The sequence below is a fragment of the Anabas testudineus genome, chromosome 12, assembly GCF_900324465.2.
Source record: "Anabas testudineus chromosome 12, fAnaTes1.2, whole genome shotgun sequence".
Lineage (NCBI taxonomy): Eukaryota > Metazoa > Chordata > Actinopteri > Anabantiformes > Anabantidae > Anabas > Anabas testudineus.
This window is the reverse complement of record NC_046621.1, coordinates 4,151,616-4,177,173: the sequence shown is the minus strand read 5'-3', so window position 1 is coordinate 4,177,173 and position 25,558 is coordinate 4,151,616. Positions and strand designations below refer to the sequence as shown.

The 25,558-nt window shown below is 41.6% G+C and overlaps 1 protein-coding gene across 5 annotated transcripts in view; it reads right to left on the bottom strand.

Moving 5' to 3' along the window:
* Positions 1-260: 260 nt before the first annotated feature.
* The window catches only part of arhgef28a (Rho guanine nucleotide exchange factor (GEF) 28a), a 34,894-nt gene continuing 9,596 nt past the window's right edge, over positions 261-25,558 (bottom strand). For 2 of the 5 annotated variants that reach the window (XM_026354450.1, XM_026354451.1), the window contains exons 5-35: positions 24,403-24,592; positions 21,992-22,181; positions 21,450-21,516; positions 20,101-20,144; positions 19,830-19,896; positions 17,349-17,458; positions 16,980-17,248; positions 16,713-16,893; positions 16,502-16,613; positions 15,463-15,549; positions 14,693-14,735; positions 13,692-13,793; positions 12,803-12,926; positions 12,082-12,217; positions 11,945-12,000; positions 11,789-11,849; positions 11,495-11,630; positions 11,288-11,403; positions 10,952-11,092; positions 10,592-10,842; positions 10,249-10,492; positions 9,861-10,115; positions 9,679-9,755; positions 9,373-9,551; positions 9,152-9,243; positions 8,847-9,032; positions 8,330-8,571; positions 7,570-7,617; positions 6,376-6,867; positions 4,375-4,645; positions 261-1,033 (exon numbers count right to left, since the gene is read on the bottom strand). In XM_026354450.1, coding sequence (XP_026210235.1) covers positions 858-1,033; positions 4,375-4,645; positions 6,376-6,867; positions 7,570-7,617; positions 8,330-8,571; positions 8,847-9,032; positions 9,152-9,243; positions 9,373-9,551; positions 9,679-9,755; positions 9,861-10,115; positions 10,249-10,492; positions 10,592-10,842; positions 10,952-11,092; positions 11,288-11,403; positions 11,495-11,630; positions 11,789-11,849; positions 11,945-12,000; positions 12,082-12,217; positions 12,803-12,926; positions 13,692-13,793; positions 14,693-14,735; positions 15,463-15,549; positions 16,502-16,613; positions 16,713-16,893; positions 16,980-17,248; positions 17,349-17,458; positions 19,830-19,896; positions 20,101-20,144; positions 21,450-21,516; positions 21,992-22,181; positions 24,403-24,592 — 4,745 coding nt within the window. In that variant the 3' untranslated portion in view covers positions 261-857. The remainder of the gene's footprint in view (positions 1,034-4,374; positions 4,646-6,375; positions 6,868-7,569; positions 7,618-8,329; positions 8,572-8,846; positions 9,033-9,151; positions 9,244-9,372; positions 9,552-9,678; positions 9,756-9,860; positions 10,116-10,248; positions 10,493-10,591; positions 10,843-10,951; positions 11,093-11,287; positions 11,404-11,494; positions 11,631-11,788; positions 11,850-11,944; positions 12,001-12,081; positions 12,218-12,802; positions 12,927-13,691; positions 13,794-14,692; positions 14,736-15,462; positions 15,550-16,501; positions 16,614-16,712; positions 16,894-16,979; positions 17,249-17,348; positions 17,459-19,829; positions 19,897-20,100; positions 20,145-21,449; positions 21,517-21,991; positions 22,182-24,402; positions 24,593-25,558) is intronic. The other 3 variants (XM_026354453.1, XM_026354452.1, XM_026354454.1) reach the window with 3 other exon arrangements.

Sequence of the window (25,558 nt, the reverse complement as noted above, 5' to 3'; positions counted from 1 at the left end):
CCAACAATTTTTGAGACATTTCAGTTTGGACCCACTGGCCGAGAGATATGAAAAATCCCTCTAGTTATGCTGCTAGCATTGCTCAAAGTGAAAGCACAAATGAAAGCAAACAAAAATTGCATTCAGTGATTTAAGAGGAGAATTGTTTAAAGAATTACATTATTGCTTAAAACAGCATGAACCAGCATATTTCTTTTATGTTCATCTTCTTGTGCCGTGACTTCTTTTTATTTTTTGTATCAACAGATATGTTCAAAACATGTTTGCCCATGTTTTTGTGGGGAAAACTGACACATTAGCACAGCTGCAACATCTTTCTACTCCACATCTGCACTCACTTGACAAGAAAAAATGTCCTTAATAGATGTGTAAATAACAAGAAGTAGATGATGGCTACAGGCAGCAAGTCTGAAAATGCGGGTATGCTTTTTCTCCCTCTGTGGAAAATTTAATAAATATAGCGCTCGAGGGACGAGACATGTGGGACCTAAGAAAAGAAAGCAGTGAGGGATGGACAGTAGAAAGCATAGAGGGGAAAAGGTGTGTCTACAAGGGCTCAGGCAGCCAATAAAGACCTCACACGCTTAACACCCAATGGTGGCTCAAGCTAAGGTGCATGACATGTGTGAGATTGAATCTCGAACAGCCTCCATTTCTTTATTTCTGTTTCTCCCTTGCTGTCTCCAGTAACTCTCTACAAAAACATACAATAACAGACAAAAAAAGGCGTTTTTACAGAGAAAATGCTTTTTGAAGATGCCCTGATCCAGTCCTGGTCCTGGTCCTGATGCTTTATATATGTCTCTTTCTTGGTCCAAGTGCAGGATGTCTTTTTAAAGTCTAAAATATATCCACATTCAGAGGTACACAATGGTTTCCTCCCTGCCCTCTTCCCCGCCACTGTCAGTCTCCAAGGAAACCGGGGCACTGAGGTCCAGCTGAGAGTCACTGGGATGCGGGAGCACAGGATACGGGTCAGCTCTGCTTGCTGTGGACGACCAGGTCTCTCCAATGTAGCTATGGCTGTTATGATCTGTGTGGGTACATAAAAAACACAGTTACAGCATTCTGTGTTGAAGAACAGTAGCTGAAGACTCTAACGATGCATCGACCGCATTCAAAATAAGGTGGTTTTATCATTCAGTAACCATTGATAAATAATCACCAGAATGGGACATTTAGCCACTTGTTTAATGAGCTCAGTCTAATTGTTGTAATCACTAACGGCACGTGGATCAAACACAGCAGCTGCAGTTCTGCTGCTATCTCCTGCGTGAGACTTAGAATGAAAACAGGAAGATTTTCAAGCTATTCATCAGTTCCCCTTCTACGTAGATATATCACTTTTATCATTTTCTTCTGCCAATATAATCAATCGTCATGGTCGGGATTCAATGACACCTGCTTCTTCACACTTGATAGTTGATAAGATGAGGAAATGAAGAAGCTTTCAACCACATAAACGGACTCAAACACTTAGGTTGGTAAACATACAGTATACTGAAGTGTGTATGAGCAAAATGTTAAATCCTCAGCTTCAGGTATCTTGTTCATTCTCACAGTTGGAGTTATCTTTATGGTTTAATAGCAGTATTATTCAATTAGAGCAGCACTGAAAGACGGTGTGTTTTTGTGGGTAGTATCTAGTTGTTATTGTGCATATGTGTGCTTGCATTCTTACATTTTTGTGCATGGTGGGTGCTGTCTAGCATTAGTGCAGGTGTGCTGTCATGGTACCAGATGGCATGAACTATAAATTGCCTCATTGTGTCCCTGTAGGAAGGTGTCTATTTTTGATTAATTATATAAGAGTCTGTTAGATTAGCTCTGTTAGCCACCATATAGATATAGCTTTCTGACAGATGAATCAGCATGCAGCCTGATGACAAGAACACTCAATCCCTGTCTTAGAGCTTTATCCTTCAGGTAATATGATGTTAGTCTTATTAATATGGAGCCAGGACCTCCAGTATTTCGATAATGTAACTCATGAAAAAACATTTTAGATTAGGTAAGATGTTATTTTAATCTGTGGGATACATTTAATGAAGGTTTACTTCAGGTAAATATATGATTAGCTTCTATGTCACTGGTGTATGATACCTCATTGAAAACCAAGGTATAAAGGAACATATATTTACATACTGATCATCTAAACTCAAATAAATGCCCACCGGACAACATCTCATAAAATCTCTTTTAGCCTCTGTGATCAACATAATGACCAAATGCATTTGACCTGGTTATGTTCTGGTGCGACATATCAAGTTCTATTTCATTCTATACCAGATCTCGGTATTGAGCAAAATAACCATTAGTATCATCTAGCCATTACTGTGCAGCTCGTGTTTTGTTATAGTCACAAAGCACATTTGTGCATCATGCAGTATGTTATGCTAGGTATGAATGACTACACAGTGTGAGGAGCACTGGTTTCATTTGTCTTTTCTTCCTCAGCCAGCTCATGATGTTCTCATCCTTTGTATGAAAAGGTGAGCAACAAAAACCCGATACGATTAATCAGATGAGACGTCTTCATGACATTCCAACCAACTGGTTTCCCAAGAAGCCACTGTACAGGAACAAATTATGGAAGTCTTTTGGATGAAATAGGGTGTGTGTGTGTGTGTGTGTGTGTGTGTGTGTGTGTGTGTGTGTGTGTGTGTGTGTGTGTGTGTGTGTGTGTGCATGAGAAGATTTTTTCACATGCTCAGATGAGAATAAGAGGTGAGGTCATGGTGATTTTCAGCACAATGAAGGATTTACGTTTGATAGACTTTTTTACTTTTCACATGAAAAACATGACACCAAGTTCCTCTATATACCAGGAAGAATGTGATCAAATAAGTAGCTACAAAGGAGCTCTTAAAAATCTGAGACAAGTCCATAAATACATAAATGACTCCTAGTAGAACCCTAAATCTACTGGAAAATAATGATACGAGTATCAAAAATTTTATTCAGTGTAAGATTATTTCATTGGAGGCTCTCATGGGATCCGCTGAGGAATGCACTGTGGAGAGAAGTCAACAGGAACACACCCTGCGTTGTAGGTGGCAGCCAAGTATACGCCCCATGCTTGTTAACAAGTGACTCAGGTTTCACTGGGGCTTGTGTGTGCTCAATAACGAGGAAAGGTTAATAAGCTGATCAATGAGGAAGAGATTTTGCAGCCTGCTACAGCTGGTAAACAAAGTCCAATAGGTGCAGTTAACAATGACCCTATTTTCATAAGGGCTGAGAGACAAGTCATATGTAACCTGTAATTTTCCCCGCCTGGCCTGCATATTTGAATGAGTGTGTGCATGAATGGATTAGGAATGAAGGCTATCAAACGTGAGAATGTAGCCAACACCTCGCGAGTGAAACAGAGATTAATGTGTGTCTGCATATCTCATTCCTCTCATTTCACCTCCCCCTTCGCCTGATGCGATGACAAGTCATGCTGTAATGAGTTTTGTAAAGATTTTTTTAGATCAATGTCCCAATCAGTCAGCCATCGCCTCTGAACTGTGATTCACATGCTGTTGTCTGCCCTACCAGTCAATAGATAGAGAAACCATTGATTTTCTTTTCCTATGTCAGGCGGAGGCCAGGATTGCTGCTGGTGCAGCTGGAGGTGGTGGGGAGGAGAGGGTGGTTTCTTTGTCAGGAGACACTGATTAACCGTGAGGAAGGACAGACGAGGCCTCACCAGGGATACAGCCTTGACAGAGGTGCATCAGTGTGTGTGTGTGTGTGTGTGTGTGTGTGTGTGTGTGTGTGTGTGTGTGTGTGTGTGTGTGTGTGTGTGTGTGTGTGTACAGTATGGTCTCACATACATGGGTGAAACCAGTGCAAGCACAGGGTTTGTTTACATTCTCACAGGTACCAGATTTCTCAATTCTGCTGAGCAGCAGAGACTGTATGATTTTAGCGCACTACTACAAGCACTTCAGCTGTGTAATGTTGTGAAATTTTCTCTAAGACACATAATGAGATACTTTATATCTTCAGTAGCAGATGTTTCCACATCAAATGTATTATCACTAATGGAAACTGACGGCAAAGAAAACAGTTTAATGTAATAGTTTTACTCATTACGATTAAATTTAATGTACACATTTAAAAAAAAAAAAAAAAAAAAAAGGACCAGGGCATGTGTATCACTGTGTTGTATCACCTCCTCTTTAATAACACTTTGTGTTTGAGAACTGTGATGACCAATTAGCTGCCAAGCCAAAAATGTTGGGAGACTTATTTGATTGGGTTTTCGATAGATAGTGGGACAAAACACACTATTCAAAGATGTTTGTTTAGGTTTCAGCATACTGTGACATGCATTTTTCTGATATTTTACAGATGATAAAACATGAACTTGTAGGTATTTCTTACCAGTTGACAAGTGCTGCATTCCCAGCCGTCCTCCAGGGCTGAAGAGACATCCTGTTCCCATCACCCATCCCTGGGAGTGTGGAGCATTAGCTGTGGGGGACTGTCTGCTGTTGGATCTGGCCAGCAGCGTGTTGAGACAGTTGTGTGCACTAGGATCATTTCTTTTATGGTGGATGTGGCGGTTGTTGATGCTGGTGCTGACAAATGCAGCCTCGTTCACAAACACGGAGCCGTTACCCGCATGGTCTCTGGACTCATTCAGTTCAGAATCCTGAGGGAACAAGCAAACATCATGCCGATTAAAGGAGCTGTAAGATGAAAGAATGGGCATTGATGGTTGGATGGTTTCTACATCTGTGAAGTCCCTCAACAACAAACCTTTGCAATGCAGTGATGCATTTGCAAGTAGGTTCACAAATACATATTATACTTTACAGACCACACTTAAGGGCTCTGTGTAAATACCTTGCATTCACTTCTCTTAAGCTGCACAGCTAGATTTAATTTAAGCGGGTGCTCCAGCCTTTAAACAAGGTCTCTAACCCAAACGGCTCAGACTGTGGTTGTACTGCCAAAGCTTCCAGGTGTGAATGTGCCTGTAACAGTGTGAATGTGATCAGGACATTCCTGTAACAGAGAGGCTGCTTCTCAGTTAATCTATCCTAAAAACACGAAAGGACAAATCTATTTTGTATTTTGTCCTGTCTGTCGTTTGGATTTTGAGACATCCATCAGTATGGAATCATTTAATATATAGTGTTCACAGCACTAAAAAATGATTTCTTATTGGTTGTCATAAATTTTAAAGAAACCATTTCTTCTGTCCTCATAAATGTTACAGTGGGTACTGTAGATTACTCTGAGTAATGGACAGACTGCTATAATGCAAAACTAGATAAAACCAGCGGTTACGTGGAGAAATATGTGGTCGTTTGGGAGAACTGACCCTTTATTTTGTGAAAAATATCACATCCTCTCTCATGTTCTCTCCTAACACCTCTCTCTCATGCCACATCTTCACATCAACATCTTATGCTGAGCTGAGGCAGCACAGTTAATTAGAAAAGACCTGATAGCTGGTGTGTGCATGTGTATGTACGTCATTCAATCTGTCTCTGACCCTATGAACTGATGCCTCTGGCTAAAACATTAGCAGGGGAACATTAGGACCTCCACTGCCTCCACAACGCTTTGTCAGACCACTACTGTTAATGCAACCTACGCATGGATTGAAAAGAGAAAAAAAAAAGCCAGGAGAGTCTTATCACGTCTGTCCTGTGAAAGCCTAAGGTGGTGTGTAAATTAATGAGGGAGACAGGGAATATTGTAACACGAGTCTCCTCATTTGTCCGTCCATTCGAGTGCTCGCCGCGTCTTTTGAACAGTCACACCTGCTGAACTGAGCAGCACAAAGCAGAGGCTCACAGCGATGTATGTGCTATATTTGTTTCGCCACTGCTGCTTTTCCATGTGAGGTACACTGGGACTTAAAGGGCACAGTGAGAACAGGGCTCCCTTTATCTTCCATGCCTTCCAGCTGCAGGGGGGATTTTGCTGTAGTGCTTTTCAAACAAAGTGTCAATAATTTAAGCCCTTTTGGAGACTATTGATTGTTTTCTTAGGCTACGTGCCTCTGGTTTTAATTATTTTGTTAGAGCTTTTATTTGCAACGGTTTAATTATCATCAATCATTAAGATGTTTATTGGTGAGTGGAGCTGCTGGAGCACTAAGACAAATGATGCTGAAATTGCTCTCATTATCACAGGTCACATATCAAGAGGGGATTGGGCCCCTCTGTGTAAATGAGTGAACCAGCGTAACTCAGGCTGACAGCTGTCTGAGAAAAGCTTCTCATTAATGACTTTAGCAGAAATACTCCATAAACACAGCATAGCTATAGCACACTTGTGAACAGGACCATTACTGAGCCGCCAGCTTTAGACTTTAAAAATCCACAGACAGAAGAAAGAGGACGTTATCAGTTGTGTGCACGCAGCTACCTGCTGCCCATCTAGAGAGATGACCATGTGAGGAATCCCAGTCGCCAGGCTCTTTTGCTGGCCGTTCCTCCAGCTCTGCAGCACCTTTTGCTGGTTCTTTAGGTGCTCACGCTCCATCTCCACTTTCCTCTGACCCTCCCTCAGCCGCTCCAGGCTCTGCTGGTACTCCTCCAGCTGTTCGTCCAGCTCTTCCCTCTTCCGCCTGAGTCTCTCCGCCTCAAGGTGGCACTGCCTCTCCCGCTCCTCCAACTTGCTCTCCTGTTCCTCCTGTTGGCTCTCCCTGGCCTGGCACTCTTTCTCCCAGCGCTCCTTCTCTTGGTGCAGTCGCTCCTGGAGCTGCTGAGCCAGGTTCCGCTGCTTCTCCTGTTCTTGCAGGGTACTGCCCCGGAAGCTTGAAAGGTGCTGTCGAGGAGCGCTTTGGGAAGGGCGCCCTGTCTCTTGGAGGAGAAGCTTCTGGACCTCATAGCAGCTGTCCTGAATAGTCACAGCAGCCTGGCAGAGGGGTAGAAATGCACACATATAGGGTTCATGGAAATGCAAAGGGTCAACCGCCACTTTAACAACACATGCAGCCTCACAACAGTCAATAAGAGCATGTGATTTGAATGGCAAAATGTGACGGAAAGTATGGTCAGTGTTGGTGGGTCCTCTGACTTTTTATGTGTTGAGATAACAACATCTCTTTATATGGTGAAATGACCCCACCACCTAAGCTACAACAGCGTTTTTCAGATTCATGTGCAAGAAGGGCTGCAGACATTTGAATATGAAAATGATGTGAGAAAATGTGATGAGAACCCTCAAACTGACAAAGAGAAGCAGGAGTGTGTACACATGTGCCCTTATGCAAATACACACACTCACTCTGCTAAAATTTACATTTTACACCAAAGGGGAGTGTGTGCATAGTAAAACAAAAGACCCTTCTATGTCCCTTGGCAGCTAAAAGAGAAGAAGGTTCTTCCTTCCTATAGCTCGCTACCTTTAGCTTTAATCTGGAGTGTGGGTATTCTGTTTACTGGAGTGTGCAGACATACGAAAGTCTTTATCTCAACTGCATAGGACACTAACATAGCCTGTTCATTCTGGAAAGAGAGGAACTTTGTTGACTTGCTGAATAGATGATAATATATAAATGAGGGCTGTGAGGAAGGAAGAAAGTAGCTTGTGGCCATTTGTAAGTAATCCACTGACCTGCAGACTGTAGAGCAACTGGGTCAGGCTTTGGACACTTTGAGCAACCTGTTAATGGAAAAAAAACACACACAGCACATATATTAATGACTCTGTTATGTTTTCATATATACGTTTTTGAGAGTTCATTTTGTGCTTAAATTATACGTTACACTGGGAACTCAAAATATTTGTTGCATTCATGCACCATCTGCACCCCCTGGTGGAGGCATGGTCTCCGACTACATTTTTTAGAGCTGAACCACCACACAGCAGTTGATAGGAAAATTATTTTCTCTATCATAGTCCTTTACCTCACAGGTCACAAAAAGCTGAGTAGCACCACTGTGGCATGGTAATTGGAATAAGTCTCCATATCCATTTTTAATGGTGCAATGCCTTTGGGAACTAAATAGACTTCTTCCTTTATTATGAGCCTATAAATGATTCATCACATTGAGACTGAAATGTAATTCTAATAGACTGTGTTGAATTATTAAAACAACTGTTGGCAATCTTGAGCCACACATCTGTGAAGAAATGGAAAGAGGCGACGATCAGGTGCGGCCAGTAAAAGGCTATAATAACCTACAATACCTCTGTGGCACCACTCTATCACCACCATCACAACAATAGCACTGGGGAAACTATTACATTATATTGCTTTATTAATATTTAGCTAAAAAAAATTACTTAATGTATGATTTCAACTTGTATCATGAGGTTAAGCGAGCACTGCCATAAGCTAAATGCATCTTATATACCAGAATCTGTCCCGTACCTTGCAGTCAATGTCATTTGTGTCAGCTTTTTGTAAGTTAGTTGGGGATTGAAGTGCAAGGTTCTCAGTCCAACTGTTCTCATTGGCATCAGGGATTTCAGGTGAGGCCTCAGAAGAATTTGAGAGGGTATCTACAAGTGGAGCAGGACTGACGGGAAACACAGAGTCCGGAGTGTCGGTTTCCGGGCTGTCACTGGATGGTAAACAGGTCTTAGATGACAGTGTGGCTTTCAGGTTCTCAGCTGGGAAACAAAACAACACAAGAGTGAAATCACTTGCAAATCTGGGGTTAGTTCATGTTCTTATTAAAGTTCTGCACATACGTGGGTTTTCAATTTTGTGTGGTTTTAGATAAAAGAACTAATCGATGGCTGAGCATTTTATTTTTTGTAAGAAATATATTTAAAATCACCCTTTGTTTATTATTATTACTAAAGAACTCTACTGTAGCTGTATTCCAGAGTTTTTGTGTTTGTTCCTATACAGTTTTCATCATCATCATTTTACATCATCTCACCCTCTTGCAGAGCTGCAGCTAGCAACACGGCAGCCTGGGGCAGCTCTTCTGAGTCGGGTTGAACGAGCAGGCGCGGTTCTACCAACGAAGGATCCGTCCTCCCACTCAGACCAGAGAGCTCTGTGTAAATGTGCAGCTTCTCCTCCAGGCTGGAGCAGATCTGCTGATCCTGGCTCATCAGACTCTCTGATACACAAGTTCACATGGTTCAGGGAGTTAGCATGATAAAATGTTAACTCGGGGGTAATAAATATTCAAGAAAAAGATTGCAAATAACACGAATTAACGCTGAATTTTTCTAACACCTTGTAACTTATAAATCTTCTGAACACGAGCTTCAGCAGCACGCTTCTCCTCTTCAGATTCACTTGTATATTCTTCTTCTTCTTCTGGACAGCTAATCAGTGAAAGCAGTAAATGAAGGTTAGTCAAAAAAAATAAAAAGCTAGATGAAATGTCAGCATTTAATTTGAAAATCTTTCTTTTGCTCATTTGCACACCCACATATACAGATAAACCCACACACCTCTCAACTGCCTCTCTAATGAGCCTCATCCAGGTGTTCCTTTCCTCTTTGGATGACGTGTGGACCTCGTACATTTCTGGCCCTGCAGCTGATGCACTGATCAGAAACATTCCTCTCTCTTCATTTGCTACTTGACGCACTATTAACTTCTGCAGTGCGATGACTGGAGGCTTCTGATCCTGAAGTATATCCAAGTGTAAAGTATGTTATTTTACATCAGGTGATAATGGCCCAACATGAAATAATGTATTATCTCTAACAAGTAATAGGTTGTAAGATTGTAGATTACTTTTAAAGTGTGCATACCACTGTTGCAAATGTATACTTCTGGTCTTTTTCTTGTAGGAAGATGAGTGTGTCTGTGAGAAGGAGCGCCATGACATCTGTGGAAGAAAGAAAAAATATTTCCATGTCACCAGTTATTTTTATTTATTTTACTTATTTTTATTTCTGTCATGTTCAAAAGATGCAAAATCAACCCGTCTCACCTTTTAGTCGACCAGTGGCAGTCTTCCAGAGGAGCACGCCCTGGTACTTGAGTATTTGTCCTGGCCCCATCATGTCCTGCTTGCGGAAGGTGTGTCCGTTCTTCAGCTTGGCTGAGCTGCGGTTCTCCATGCGGTTCCACACTTCTTGTAACTTCTGGTGCTGCTCATTTTCACTGACCCTCAAGTCCACAGCTGCTATCACCTCCCGGATCTGAGTCAGTGATTTTGAAAGGTCGGCGTGCTCCTCTGTTTCCTCTAAGAATTCATGGAGGAGAAATACATAAAGACTGTATATTTTAACTGTACTGTATATTTTCATCTGAAATCCTAGATATTGTATTGTTGGCTATACAGCTGTATCACCAGCAGAGGGCAATAGATGACTTACCTTGAGTATATTGCAGGATCCGCTCCAGCAGAACTGGGTATTTTGTAATCCTTTGGGTTACCAGCAAAATGCACTCTGGGATCTCCCGCCGTCTCACCAAAGAATTATTGCCTTGTTGCTTAATGAAGTTCTGAAATCTTTTGTTATGTTGCTGAAGCTCTTTGAAAAAACTGACTGCTTCAGTGTGACGACTGCAAAAATCTCCATATACCTGCTTCATTTTCTCTCCATTCTCATCTGAAAACTTCATAAAAAAAAACACAAACTAAGTGATTTACACCCTCACCGTGTAAGGGTGCAATTACAACTCATAGAGAAAAGGAGTTCTAGAAGATCAGCCAACCTGATGCAGCAGGATGTCTCCTATTCTCTGGATAAGGTAGTTCCTGTGTCCCCGGGGCTCGGCTGAAGTCTGCCGCCGCTCCTTCATGGCAGTGAAGAAGGCGTGGTGGAAGAGAATCAGCTGGTCCAGACAGGGGAAGACCCGCTCCACTACTTCTGTATCAAGCTGCACTTCCTCCCTCATACCTCGCCGGAACACCTCAGCCATGATGTGCAGCGTTTGTAGATGGTGAAGCTCAGTCTGCATCAGCTCTGCATCAGGGATTCAACAAGATGTGTTGAATCAACACCTGATGCGTATTTCATATTAAAACGTGTCAGCACATTCAAATCTTCTTTCACAACTCTGACGTCTGCTTACCATAGATAACATCCTGCCTCTTGATCGTTTGTTTATCCTGCTTCTTGCAGAACTTGTGCTCTACTATGAGACTCCACGACTCAGCCTTGTAATCGTCCTCATCAGCTGAGACATCACTGTGGGTATATGTGTCCACACAGTCTGTGGAGAGAAATGTTCTTATTCGAAAATTGTTTGTCAGTGTTCATAAAACTTTGCTTAACATATAGTGAAAACATTCACTATAGCTTTTTATAATCCCATCTGGACTTGGTATTGGTGACTAATATCTATCTAATCTTGTTTTTGAATCAGATTTTTTGAATATAAAATACCATCAAACACTCCATCTCATACCTTCTCCAAAGGATGATTCAGTGGAGGTGGAGGATGTTGGAGTTGGCAGGAGCTCTTCTGATTGGCTGGTCACCTTCAGGGCATCAGACTCTGTCTCTGAAGTCTCACTGAGCCGACTGCACCGAGGAGAACAAGCAACTCATTATTCCTACCAATGTAAATATACTATATTTTGTAATTTCAAAAAAAGAGAAAGAGATTCTTCACCTGTCACTGTTGGGGAAACTTCGAGAAAGAGATGAGGACTGAGTCACGGCGTCCTTCTTCTCCTTTGGGGTCATGACCGGTAGGGAGGTAGAAATGGGGATCACTCTCTGAGGAGTACTGTCTCTCACTGTGAAATCTATGAACCAAGAACAAACTATTAACCTACACTTACACTAACATTTATACCCAGGCCACCCACAAAATGATATTACTAGCTAGAGATTTCATCCGCATCATGAAGAGTTTTGACAATGCAACAGTTGGTGATCATTGACCCTTGTCTTGTAAACTCACTCTGTGGGAGAGATGCTGTCTTGTTCTTCACCATGGTAACAGAGTATTTATCCTGAAGTTTCTAAGTAATACAAATGAGAGAAGCCAGTCAGAGGGTATAAACATGTACGGCCACAACAGACTCAAGTAGAGACGAGCAGTGAAGACAACACTCACCTTCAAACATGGGGGGATAGAGTCCTTACAGCCTTTATGGACGATGGTCGTACAAACTAGGAAAGAACAATTCTTTTGTTTTGTTTTTTTCACAAACAATATGAATGTAAGATTGTTAAAATAATTCCCTTACTTACCAGAACAATGCAGCAAGTCTTTTCCAGATGCTGGTTTGTCACACACCACACACATGGTGGGGCCTAAACAGGACCCTGTCAAAAATCGATGTCCATGCGGCGGCCTATCCTTGGATTCTCTGTCCTTCCCCTTCCCCTTTGAAAACCATGTCAGAGACATACGAATGAACAAAGAGCCCACATAGACAAGTAAAAAAAAAAAACAAGGAAAAGCGATTGACAACTGCAACTAAGATATCTGACCAAATCAAGAATTCATATTTCTCAGAACCGGGTTAAAGATCTTTGCCAACTTTCTATTTGCAGAGTAAACTAGCCCACGTGTAAGTACATAAATGAGCCTGGAAGGAAACCCCAGCTTTGTCCAAATCGTAAGAAAACCTACTGACGAGGAAATGAAGCGTGGCATAAACAACAGATGCAGGTCGGGGAGGGCTTCCAGTCTCTGTGCTGACTCAACAACAGGGGATTAATCATTAAAAGGAAAGAGGCTGGACACTGTGTTTGGTCTGTCACTCCGACCTTGAGTTATTCCCAGAAACATTTCCTGATTGTGTCTCCCAAAGAACACAAAGACAAAGTCTAGACCTGGGATACTGGCCCATATAAAAGTGTTGTACTACTCAGTACCACAAATACTTTTAATTGTACTTCAATTAATTGTAAAATGTTATAGCCAGCACACATCAGCAGGCACAGACAGTTAATGGTTTAGATTTACCTTGGCCTTGTTGCGCGTACTGGACATCCTGCTCTTGAGAAAACTGAAGGTACGAATGACTTTGTACTTCTCTGACTCCACCTTTGCTGGGATGTTGTAATTATTCAAGTCCTCTTCTTCAATTCTATAATAAAAGTTATGACAGAGATATGTTAGCCTGGGTTTTATAACTTACAGGACTAAAGAGGTGAGTTGTTGGTTTGCTGATGTGTTAGTCACGCCTTCCTGGCGTTCTTCTTGTTGAGACTACGGGAAAACAAAAGCAAGCATGACAGGTTGGGAAGGTGCAGGCAGAGAGTCTGTATCAGTAGGAAATGTACAGCTGCATATTCTTATATGCTTATACTATAAGCATATAACTTATATGACGTTGCTCTCTTTTGCATCTCTGAGCTGTAAAAGTACATTTTAATTAGTAATGTTAACAGCAAAGAACAGTAACAACATGATAAATGACAATGACGAGAGTTTTGGTTTGTTGTTTTACTGTTAGAGAAGATGAGATGCAGTGAAGTGGGAGGAAACAAGCACATAAGATGAAACGTGGAGAGAGGAAACGAGGAGCCAAAAATCAGGAAAGAGGAGAGAAGACCACACACGACAGATATGAAAAGACAGCAAACACAGAGACAAGAGGAAACGAGGTGACAGGAGACGAGAAGACAGGAAACAAGGGGAAGGAAAAGAGAGAAAAACAACGTAAAGAGGGGAAAGATGAGACATGAGGAGCAAACTGAAGAGATGCAAGAAGGAAAGGTTGTGGTCTGTTGTTTTTAGGTTAATGCAGCATAGTGTAAGTAGGGCTGTTCGGATTTTAGGGTTAGTTAGTTTATTTCAGACGATCGGGGAAGTTTAAACAAGCGGACAAAGTTTAACCCCCCACACATACTCTTTAAGGAACTCAGACAAGGTGAGATGTTGGAGGGACTCAGCCAGCTCCATGCTGCCCTCATCGTCAGCAGACTGGGCACGCTTACGGAACCTAATCTCCCTGAAAGAACAGCACACACACGGACACACACACTAATGTTTCTGTGCTGAAGAGGCCATTGAGACAGGCTGCGAGAAATATAAAAAGACGCTAATCCGGTTGTTCCCTTTACAAACGAAAAACAAGCACAAAGTTAAATTAATGGGATTTAACAAGAAATGACCATGAAGCCTTTTACACTTTGTCTGATGCCTGATTCTGTTTTGTATTTTCCACTAGGGGGAGCTACAGAAGTGCGGCACAATTAGAGTATTTAAACATGTTTGTGCAATGGTAGAGGAAATGTCAGCTGGCATTGTTCTTAATGGGACAGAAGACAAACAACGTCCTTGTTTTAAATCAGCGCCACTCCTTTAGGAGCCAACAGACGGCACGGAAAGTTTACATTACAATTTTCATTCATTCAAATCATGGCCCCTTAGCTGAACATACAGGGCGTCTCTTACGCACTGTGACGTGCATTTCATGATTGAGCTGCTCACATCTGAAAATGAACTCACGCAGGAGAGGGACAGTGTAGAGCCTCAGTTAAAAGCACAGAAAATACTTGAAAAAAAACAAAACAAACACTGGAAGGAGCTCAGGGTAACACTGATAACTGTGCATCACTTCTTCTGTAACAAACATAAAACCAGCTCTGCTTCACAAAGACAAAAAGAGCCTCATTAAAGACGACAGAAACTTCACCGAGCAGCCGTTACCAAGCAACCTTGCAGTCATAGTTACCCACATATGTTGCTCCTGGCACTAGAAATGACATATTTCATGAAACTGAAGACAATGAATAAGACTGAGTCATTTAGAATAAGGACAGAGAAAAACTGTAATTTATAAAGATGCATTCATTAAAAATGTATAATTCACTTACAATAGATAAATTCAATTTAAAGCATAAATACCTTTTCTCATGTGATTGCTCTGATATGCTGGAGGCTCTTTGCTCTGTGAACAAATACAAAATATAGAGGAAGTTATTGTTAAAGCAAGAACCTCTTAACACAGGTACAATCTTCACCTAAAGCACACATTGCAGTAATTACCCATGGTATGGCTTAGGGTCAGGTTTCACTGACACGACAGAGCAGCACTTCACCCTCTCAACATGTTTATATGAAAGCGTGTGACTACAACAATGGCTGATATGCAAAAATGACAGAGACGAGAAGGTAGGTGGTCACGAGAGAACGATACAAGTGAAAGCTGAAGCACCAAGGGACACAAAGTGAGATGCATCATATCTCCCACCAGTCTGCAAAGCAATCAGTCGACTTCTCATTTTATCACAGAAAATCAGTTTCCTTCTCGACTCCCACTCTACAGACAATCGTGCAAATACGCCAAGGTTATTACAGTGCCATGATTCTACTTTCACCAACTCAGTTTTAAATGTAGTTTAGCTCTTTTGTTTAGCACTTGAGCTCAGTTTAAGGCAGCAAAACAAGCTGTGGTGCAGCAAAGCTGTTGATTTGTGACATGAAACCAAAACAATGAGCTCCAAGAGGTGAGAGAAGCTGCAGAGTTGGGTGATAATTATCTGTGGGTTCATCCCTCAGTTTCAGTAATAACCTTGAACTCCAACCACACACACACAAGCACTGATGCTGACAGCGACATGCTGACTGTGCAGAGCCTTAGCGCGGTGTGACGGCTGCAGGTGTCCAGTACTTACTACCAGGGTGGAGCAGAGACAGAGATTTAGACAGAGAGAGGGCCTGAAGGAGAGATCGGCTGTGGCTGACACTGTGGAGTGCGGCATCTACAGGGCATATTAGCACAGAGGGCTGCTCACACATCAATTATAGAGGGTGAAACCTATCACCATGTACAGTCAATTCCAGTCTGAGAGCTGTTATTATCTCATGCTGTCCGTGCATGTGATGTCAATACATGGCCAATATCAAGCAAAACTAGAGTCATTTTCTGTTTGTCCCTCAGTTAAAGGAAATGTTCAACATTTTTGGACATGTTGGACTGTGTTTTTGTAGAGAGAGGAATGTGAAGATTGATATCAATTCCATGTCTGCCTTTCCAAAATTAAGCTGGAGTCACAAGCCAGTTATTGCAGCTTAACATAAAGACTTCAAGGTAATACAAGTGGCATAATGTAATGTCTCGAGCTCACCACATAATCATATTTCATCTCATTTATTTGATCCATATTAAAGCCACTGTTTGACAACAATAACTTGTGCTCTCTGGGTGTGATGTGCCAGCTATTTCTTGGCAAATCTATTGTGATTACAAAACTAACAAGTCACTGCTCCTGGCCAAGAAACAATCTCACACATCCCATATAACAGTAACTTGTAGTTTTTGCACTTCTTCAGTTGGATGGATTTTATAAATAAGATAAAATATAGTTATTGGTCAGCTTTAGTGCTGGTTGCACATTCAGACTTAACCAGTGTGGCTGTTAGCAACCTTTATGCAAACAACAGCTAAATGGCTGCTGGCTGCAGCTTCGTATTTACAGTACAGACATGAGAGTAATAGCTTCTTATCTAACTCTCTTCTAGACGCCAAATAAGAGTTTGTTTTATATTAGCAGAATGTGAAAATGAATAGCTAGCTCTTGCACCAACCGATCTTGTGAGTCTGCTTCATTAGTCATGCAAAAAATAAGAGAAGTTAGTTCATGTAAATGTTAGTTATGTGTCAGACTGAAATTCTAACTATGTGAGGGAAAACAAAATACCCGTGTTACTGACCAGGACTGATGTCTGAAGTATGATTGTCTCGGCCAAAGCGAGCAGGACGCAAACTGATTTTTGAGGAAGAGTAGGAATAGGAACGTAGTCGAATACCCTGGTCAGCCAAATCCTAGATAAAAGACAAAAAGATGACCCAAAACAAAATCATAAGACTTCAAACAGCACTTCTGGTACGATAAGAAGTGTGGTAACTGTGGTGGTGTTGTACTTTTGTGGTGGGTTCACATGCTGAGGAGGCAGACTGGCTGCGAGTGCAAGTGAGGTTAGGAGACACATGAAAGGCTTCTCTTATGGCTTCACTTTGCTCGTCTGACGAGAGTGGAGAAAGGGGAGACTTTGGCTCAGCGCCGTCCTCTTCGCTATCCACCTCCAGAGCCACTTGACTGGGACTGAGGTAATAAATGATAAGTTACACATGGAGCTGCAAAAGCAGCCACAGCACCACTTTCTGAAAACTTTGAAACATATATAGTACCTGAGGTCACAGGCGTCCATGGTTGGACTGTGTCTGTGATTGGTCGTTTCAAAGAAGTTGGGACAGTTCAGTCTGGCAAGGGACTGGTCAACAGGTGAGAGAGGGTGAGAGGGTACAGAAGGAAGGCAAAAGACGTCTGAACAGGGTGGAGGAGTGTCAGTTGCTTGTAGGAGATCTTCTGAGTCAACTGTGTCCCATAATCCACTGTCGGTCCCTGTGCTATCCCTCGTCACTCCGCTGATACTGTACTTGATGTCAACATCTTCCAGCTACGGCAAAAAGCACAAGAGAAGAAAATAAAGTACAATGGTAAAGTAACAAAATATCAAATGATAACAGCATATTTGAAGAGAGTGGACGATGCAAAACCTGCTGCGTGACTGTCTGATCACTGCTGCTGATCATGGAGAGCGGAGGATCTGGTGCACACTGGGTGATCGGACTCTGGAGACGTCCAGACTGCATGGGATGCCCATTTACTGTGATAAATATACAGGACAATCTCAGGATGGCTTAGTCTAGTTTATAATGAGTCAAACAGACTCATCTCTCCTCTTGGCTTTTTTAGATCTGTACTGTATTGTATCAAACACATGTCTAACAAGAATTTGTTTTTATCCTCCTGAATGTCACCAAACACAACGATAAGTCATTATTTGGTCGCCATTATTCATCCTGACATGAGCCAGATATATAATGTTCTGTCTGAACACAGAGCTCAGCTCTCAGAAATTTTACCTGAAGAGCAAAAACACATCAACAACCAGCAATTCAACAGGATCACTGTTACCATAATTCATTGATCTTTCATTACCGAAATGTCAAGACTTAGAGTTAAGAATGGAAAATATGACACACTGCATACCTACTCCCTGTTTGACCTTTAAAGGTTAGTTCTCGTAGAAACCTCCACATCTCTTTTTTCTGAAATATGTGAATTATTTACTTACACTGAGACATACTCTCTTTCAAGTTTTACATTCTCTAATGCAATACCTCATGAACAAAGCGAACAGATGTAATTTCCTTCAGCCTCTTTTATATTCTGTTTAGTGTTGAGCAGTAAATTTTAGCTATAAACATCAAGATTGGACACACTGATGGTCTCTATTCATAAATATCACATAGTGTAAGCACAATTAAGTAGAGCTAAATGTAGAACACACTGTGCCTAACAAGTGTTTATGTGAATTAAATGTGTACAGTATGTGTACAGTAGATAATTCATTTGTTCCACTGTGGACAAGCGTGTTTTCAAGAGGGGTGGACGGTTTGTCTGGTGGGAGATGGAAAATTACCACTCTTGATGAGATGCCATTTTCATGGCACACTCCACGTGCACTTTCCAACCCGACTTTGATGTCTAGACAAGCCATGCATGCACTAATGTAAGGGAAATCCTGGGCATCACAGAGGCATTTCCTCTGCTGCTCTCACACAGTGAAGTCATTAGCTTGGAGCTCAGACATACGATAACGTACGAGGTGAGCTTATTTTGTTTTTCTGCATAGATCTCTGTCTGTCAGCTTACATTATATCTGTTCAAACTCATACACACAGACATAAAAATCTGTGCTCTATTTAATCTAAATGGTGACAGACTGCAGCACTGGCCTCAGCTGGTAGAGCAATTGTCCCACTAGCCAGCTCCAACAAAAACTGACACTGATAAGTTATGTCAGGGAAACCAGAGAAACCTCTGCGATCATTTTGACAGATATGGAAAAAACAATAAGTCTGCATGACAACTACTGTGCCACAGTAGCCTTGACGCGCTGTCATAACAACAAAAGTATTCAGCTCAAGAGTGAGTTCGGAGACTTGAGCAATACAGAAGATATCTGCAGTATGTTTAAGTGGAAAACACTGGGATCAATGCCCCACTCATTAGTACTTAAAACAAATACACACACTTCATCTTATGGTCACAAAGTTTACAGGCTACTGTTAGCAGAAGCAGAATCTCTTCAGAGTTCACAACAAACTCTTCACTCTCCTTCAGCTACACACAGGAAATTAGCATCCACAGAAACCATGGCAACGCCACTAACACTGAAGCATCCTCCTCAATGTTTTTACTAGCTAGTGAGTGTTTGCGCTTGTTAAGCTCAAACAATCCGATGTGCACGCGTGTGTTTAAAGAGAATCCAAGGCTATTATCTGTGGCCCACCTAAAATGTCAGCTTTTGTAAGCCCAAGACATTTGAGCTTGTTAACATTACCCCTCTCGCTTCAAGTATAGAGCTCCACTGTCCGACCCAGGAGACCTGGGGGAGGGGATGGCAGGGCAACAAGGCAGATGGAGGCATCGCCCTGCTCAGAAAGACAGAAAGAGTTTGAGTGGGACAGGCCTGACCCCATTCCTGTCTTTGTCCCAATGACAGGGCAGATTCCTGGACCTGGACTGAGTCACTGTCCAGGAGTATAATGCATTTATTTGATCAAAGTAAACTGCATCTCAACCTCAGACAGTGCATCCCTCTGTGTCTGTGAAGCAGTAAGTGTATTGATTTCCTATGATGTGATTCAAAACATAGGTCTGCCTATTGTGCCAGTGTCACAGGAGAAAGGATTTCAGGCAGGGCTTGTCAAGCAGCTTATTATGCATTGTTCCCACACCCAGCTCTTTGGTACAGCCACAAATATGTTGTTGTGTTTTTTTATGGATTACCCATTCATCATTTAAGCCAGATGCCACAGTATTATTGCCATAATATTAAAATGGAAACAGTATTTTGGTCTGGAAAAGTTTCTATTGTGTTGGCCGAGCCAAAATGTTGAGGAGAGGAGAGGAGAGGAGAGGAGAGGAGAGGAGAGGAGAGGAGAGGAGAGGAGAGGAGAGGACGTTACCAGATAATGAAGATGGATAGTCTTCTTCATCGTCATCCAAAGAAAGAACAAGCTGTTCTTCAAAAACCTTTAAACAAACGAGCAAAAGACACAAAAAGGAAGAAGGTTCATGTACTGATAAGTGGAAAACAAGACAAACATGTGCACAGTTGCATGCAAGAACCAGCAATGAACTTGAGAGGCAAATCTATAAACATTTACAGCACACAACACACACTGTTCCACACACACATACTGTATATATAAGCAGCCTGTCTGTATGTATACTCACATTATCCACCAGCACTTGCTCTTCCACTCGCTCCTTGCTACGGCCTGTGAAAAATAAAAATATTTAACTAGAAGTTGATGCATGACACACGAATACTCTCCTCCTTCCAAGAAGAGTCATGTTGACGGCACGGCAGCAGGTTCCCTGGATATGACTCCACTATCCAGGAATGGAAGACTGGCCAGTGAAATGTTGTGCTCACCCAAAGCAGCACGTTCAGAGGAAGAGCACATGCTCCCTACCGCGAGGTTGTTATTTTGAGAAGATTAATGGATGAGGGCTGAAGACGGGACAGGGTCAATACTGAGGTACACTTCCTGCTTGCCTTTATGAGTCGATACCACCATCTGCTATCTCTATGGTTACCAAAAACAGTGGTCACAGGTTATGTGGAGCTACAGAATGTGTGTGTGTGTATATCAGATTGAGTGAGATGGGTTGTGGCTGCAGAGAAGATCTATAAGGACCCTTTTCTCTCTCTGTGTGTGGTTGCATGCCAGTCTGAGCATGTCACTCCAGGGAAGAAAAGTTTCCTCTGTACTCTCAGAGGAAGAACTAACACACATGGAATGGAGAGTGTGCCTTTTATGGTATCTGTTGGAGGTTAGTCTCTTTAGGTTGGAAATGATGGATGTCTGACCATACAAACGTTTGAGCACGTGAATGTGTGGTGGTCTGTTTTCTACCGCTCTTCACAAAAGTCTTCATGCTCACACACACACACACACACACACACACAGATGGAAAATATGGGCTGTTTGTGCAGGCAGAGACCATGTAGTGAGATGGCATTAGTTGTGCTGCAACTAATGGTTAGTTTTTTATTATTGTGTAATCAGTTGGTGGTTAATTTTAATGACTCAAATATAATTTAGTCTCTCCAGTTTCCAGTGTGACAGCTTTAAATTGCATGTTTCCTCTGACAAAGCCGTCCACATATATTCTAGTAGCACTTTCCTTATTGTCAGTTAATTCTCTGTTGTCACTGTGTGTGTGTGTGTGTGTGTGTGTGTGTGTGTGTGTGTGTGTGTGTGTGTGTGGGTGTGTATGTGCGCGCATGTTGACTTTTGTTTTTCGCAGCTCATGTTACACAGCTGTAACAACCATGTGCAGGGTAACATTAGCACATGACATGCTTACTATGTACAGTATGTGTACCATAGGTAGTCACACACATGATTACGACAGATTACAAGTACTTTGTTACAATTAGAGTAATTGTAGTTAATTACTTTATAGTTGGATGATAACACACTGATTCATCTGTGGCAGTATCACATGTGCAGTCAACATATACAGGAAATCTACACTTAATTCTGCTGATAGGTTATTTAAATAAATGACATTACCTTCATTACTGGAACCGACTTCATCTCTTCTCTTGTCACCATCAGAATCAGTTCTCAGCACACTGATCTGAAACAAAAGTGTATCTTGAGTCCACACAGTCATTTTAAAACTTTGTCAAAGAACCTACTAAACAATCAAGAGATCATGAATTTATTATATTATCAGATTATTTGGTCATTCATCCAGAATACTGCCTAAAATAGACCTACACCCAACCAGTCGAGATTGTAAATGCACAACTCTACAGTGTAATCAAACATTTGAAAACAATGACAAAGCATTACCCTGTCCTGTCCTCTGATTTACTGGCAGCAACAGCTAACAAGTTGTGTTTACAGTAACTTGACTAGCTCTTATCATGTCCACTGGCATGTCAAAGAGTGTGAGAGTCAAGGGCTTACTGTTTACACAAGTTCAAACAAAACCTGTGCAAATGTGCTTATCTCCACAACAACACCACATTACCTCGTGCACAGATGTACGGGAATATTTGTTGAACATTTTTGTCCAAAACCACAATAACCGTGTTGTCTGCTCTCACCAGTTTGAGGATGTTGTGGTCTCCCAGTCTGTCTCGAAGGACCATTATGGCGTCCTGAGGGCAGCTGCTGGAACCCTGCCGCACAGTGAGGCTCAGGGAGTCTGTGCAGGAACAAAACCTCAGCATGCAGCAGCTGTCAGACCACACACACCACACACCTGGAACAGGACCGACAACAGGACCTGGAGGACTGATGAGGAGAAAGAAAAAAGGCAAACACACCCTCAAATAAAATAGTAGAAGCTCATAGGAAGTAAACTAACGAGACTTATCTGAATGTCAGCATTAGTCATCATAGGTTCTCAGTGATAAAACAGTTGCATGTTTTCTCCCCATTAAAAAGTTATCAGTACAACTTTATCACTGCAAGTGGAAATGTCAACTATCACCTTAAACACACAATTCATACTGTAATGCCTGTGGCACAAAATGCTTGTGTACATTTTGTGTACATCCCAGTTCTACTGTTTTACATACGACTCTTTTAGCCCCTTAACAAGAGCTGTCAGTTTAAAAAATATCAACTTGCAGCCTAAGTAGATGTCAGATAATAATAATGCTTCAGATAATACAATACAGTGGCAAGAATGTGAATCCTTGGAATAATAACCTCCAAAAAGCCAATTGGAGTCAGGTGTTGGCATACCTGGAAGAAAATTATTTTGAAGGTGTGGACTAGAACTACTTTTGGCTAACAAAAACCACTCAAACATTTAGAGTTTGCGCTGCTCAAGAAGAACACCATGAGCTATGCCACCCCAAATGGGCTTCCAGAGGATCTAGGATCAAGAATTGTTAATTTACATAAAGCTTGAAAGGGTTACAAAGCGATGTCAAAGACTTTAAAGATTCACCAGTTCACAGTTAGGCAAACAATCTACAAATAAAGAAACATTGGGACTGTGGCTACTCTACCAAGAAGTGGGCGGCCAGTCAAAATGACCCCAACAGCACAACAAACACTCATTAATGAGGCGAAGAAAGCAGCTCAAGAGACAGCCAAAGATTTGAAGGCATCAGTGGAACTGGCTAACATCCTGCTTGCTGCTTACTAAAAAGAACATTCCTGCACCCCTGAAGTTTGCCAAAGAGTACATGGACACTACACAGCAGTATTAGTAAAATGTTTTGTGGACTGATGAAATTATATTGTACTATTTGGAAAGAACACACAGCACTACATCTGACATAAAAAGGTCACACTATATGATCATAAAAACATCACTCCAACTTTAAAGTATGGCGGAGGAAACGTCATGGTTTGGGCCTGATGTGGGAACCAGGGCCTGGTTCAGGGCCTGGCCAGCTTGCAGTGACAGGGGGGAAGATTAATGCCCAAGTGTATCAAACAATTATTCAGGAAAATGTGAGAATGTCTTTACGTCAGCTGAAACTCTGTAGAGGTTTAGAGATGCTACAGGACAATGACCCAAAACACCAAAGCAAGTCCACAACAGAATGGCTTCGGAAAAACAAAATCCGGCGTTTGGAGTGGCCAATTCAGAGCCTAGACCTCAACCCACTAGAGATGTTATGAAACAACTTTAAGAGAGCCACACACATGAGACATCCATATGATATGACAGAGCTAAAACAGTTCTGCAGGAAGAATGGGCTAAAATCTTTCCTGAATGATGTGCAAGTCTGATCCACCGCTACAGGAAGCGCCTGGTTAAAATTATTGCTGCCACGGGAGGAAGGAGGTCAACCATTAATTAATTCCAAGAGTTTACATACTTTTTTCCCCACTAGCACTATGAGGTTTCTATGGTTGTTCTCAATAAAGACAATAAAGATCAGAATGTTTTTGTCCTATTATTTTAGGCACATGATATTTGCTAATACTGTTGACTTAGATGAAGGTCAGATCACATTTTATGCACAAAACCATGAAATTTCAATATGTTCACATACTTTTTCTTGCCACTGTAAGTCTAGTGTTTTACTGGTGGAGTGGGCTTTTGTAGTATGTGGATCATTTTACATATGGAAAAAACGCAAATGTCCTTACTGCAGATATAGTGAGTAAATACATCTCAGTCGACAGATGTGTGTGATGTTTGCATGTGTGGTTTTCTAAATAGATGGCGGACTGACCCAGCTCTGACAATAATGTTTGAGTTAAGACTAACAAGGCCTTGGATGATGTACTATTTCTAACAGCTAATTAAGATTAAAGGGTTTAAAGAGCTTGACTTGTGATACAATAAAACGGCTCCAGAAAGCATTTCAACTCCTTAAATAGTTACTGAAACTACTCTGTGACTCAAGTGGTTGTATGAGAAACTGAACATGTCATTGTGTGGGTGTACCTGCATATTAGAGCAAAACTTTCACAAATAAGAGAACATTTTTTAATCACAGAAGAACAACTATTAGTAGTATTTTCAAAGAAAAATTCATAGCCTTACGCTGCCAGCACCCTGAACATGGCGTGCTGTCCGGCCTTCTGAGCCAGCTGGAGGGGTGTATCTCCCTCCTGATTGGGTAAGGTTAAAGCCCTTTGACCTCTTGGCTGGTGAATTAAGAATCGGGAGAGATGCACCAAACCCAAACGTACTGCCAGGTGAAGCAGGGTCTCTTTTGGATGTTGCTCAGCTGCTACAGAGATAGAAAAAATAGGAGTTAGGTTCACAGATGCAAAATGATGCAGTACTACCAAAACCTAATCAAAGTATTTGTTTCTATATGCAGAGCAAGATGTTTGTAAAAGTCAGAATACCAAACCTCAGAGCTGCTTAAAAATAAGTAAAGAAGTTTGTAATAGTCCGAATACCAAACCATTTTTCCCTGAGGTTAACTACGTAAAAGTAAACCTATCCATCAACATTACAGCATGGTGCATACTCTACACAGAGTTCACTCTTCACAGATGTACAGTATTCGATCACCTGCTGCATCCTGAATGTACGGTATGCATGACTATAACACCGTTTGCCAAAAGGGCTTTGCGTTACATAACATCTGGAGTATATGTAACAATAATATTACAACCTAGAAAAACTGGATTTTTCCCCTGCTGTCAAACAGTTTTGCATATTGTCAGGAGTAAGAGACGCCATAAATAATACGTATAGGGGTGTATAAACAATTTCGATGTGTTGTGTATGAATGATGCTTTAGCGTGTACTCGACAGCAGCACAGGGTGGCAACAGCACATTTGCTGTTTGATGCTGACTAATCACCTCTTAGGAAAATCCTCCATATACACACTTCTTGTTTTGTAAGCACAGGATCAAAGCATGTTTCAAAAAGGACTAGAGGTACTCTATCTTTGGGCCCTCACTCTAAGTGTGGGTAACTGGCTGAAAGTTGCCATTGTGCTATCTGTCAAAACTAGAAATAATGTGTGCAAGAATTCTACTTATTTTCTGTTTCCCCTTCAAAGGGCTGGATCCCTAAGATGAACTGAAACGTCCTGTCATTTCCACACTGGTGTCGCTAATTGTGACCCAGTTTTGAGTAACTGCAAAGACCAAATACTGAACATGCTCTTCATATGAAGTTCAACAAACAAGAATGTCATTGTCAAACTGACCAGAAAAATAAAGCACTGAGAGTCGAAG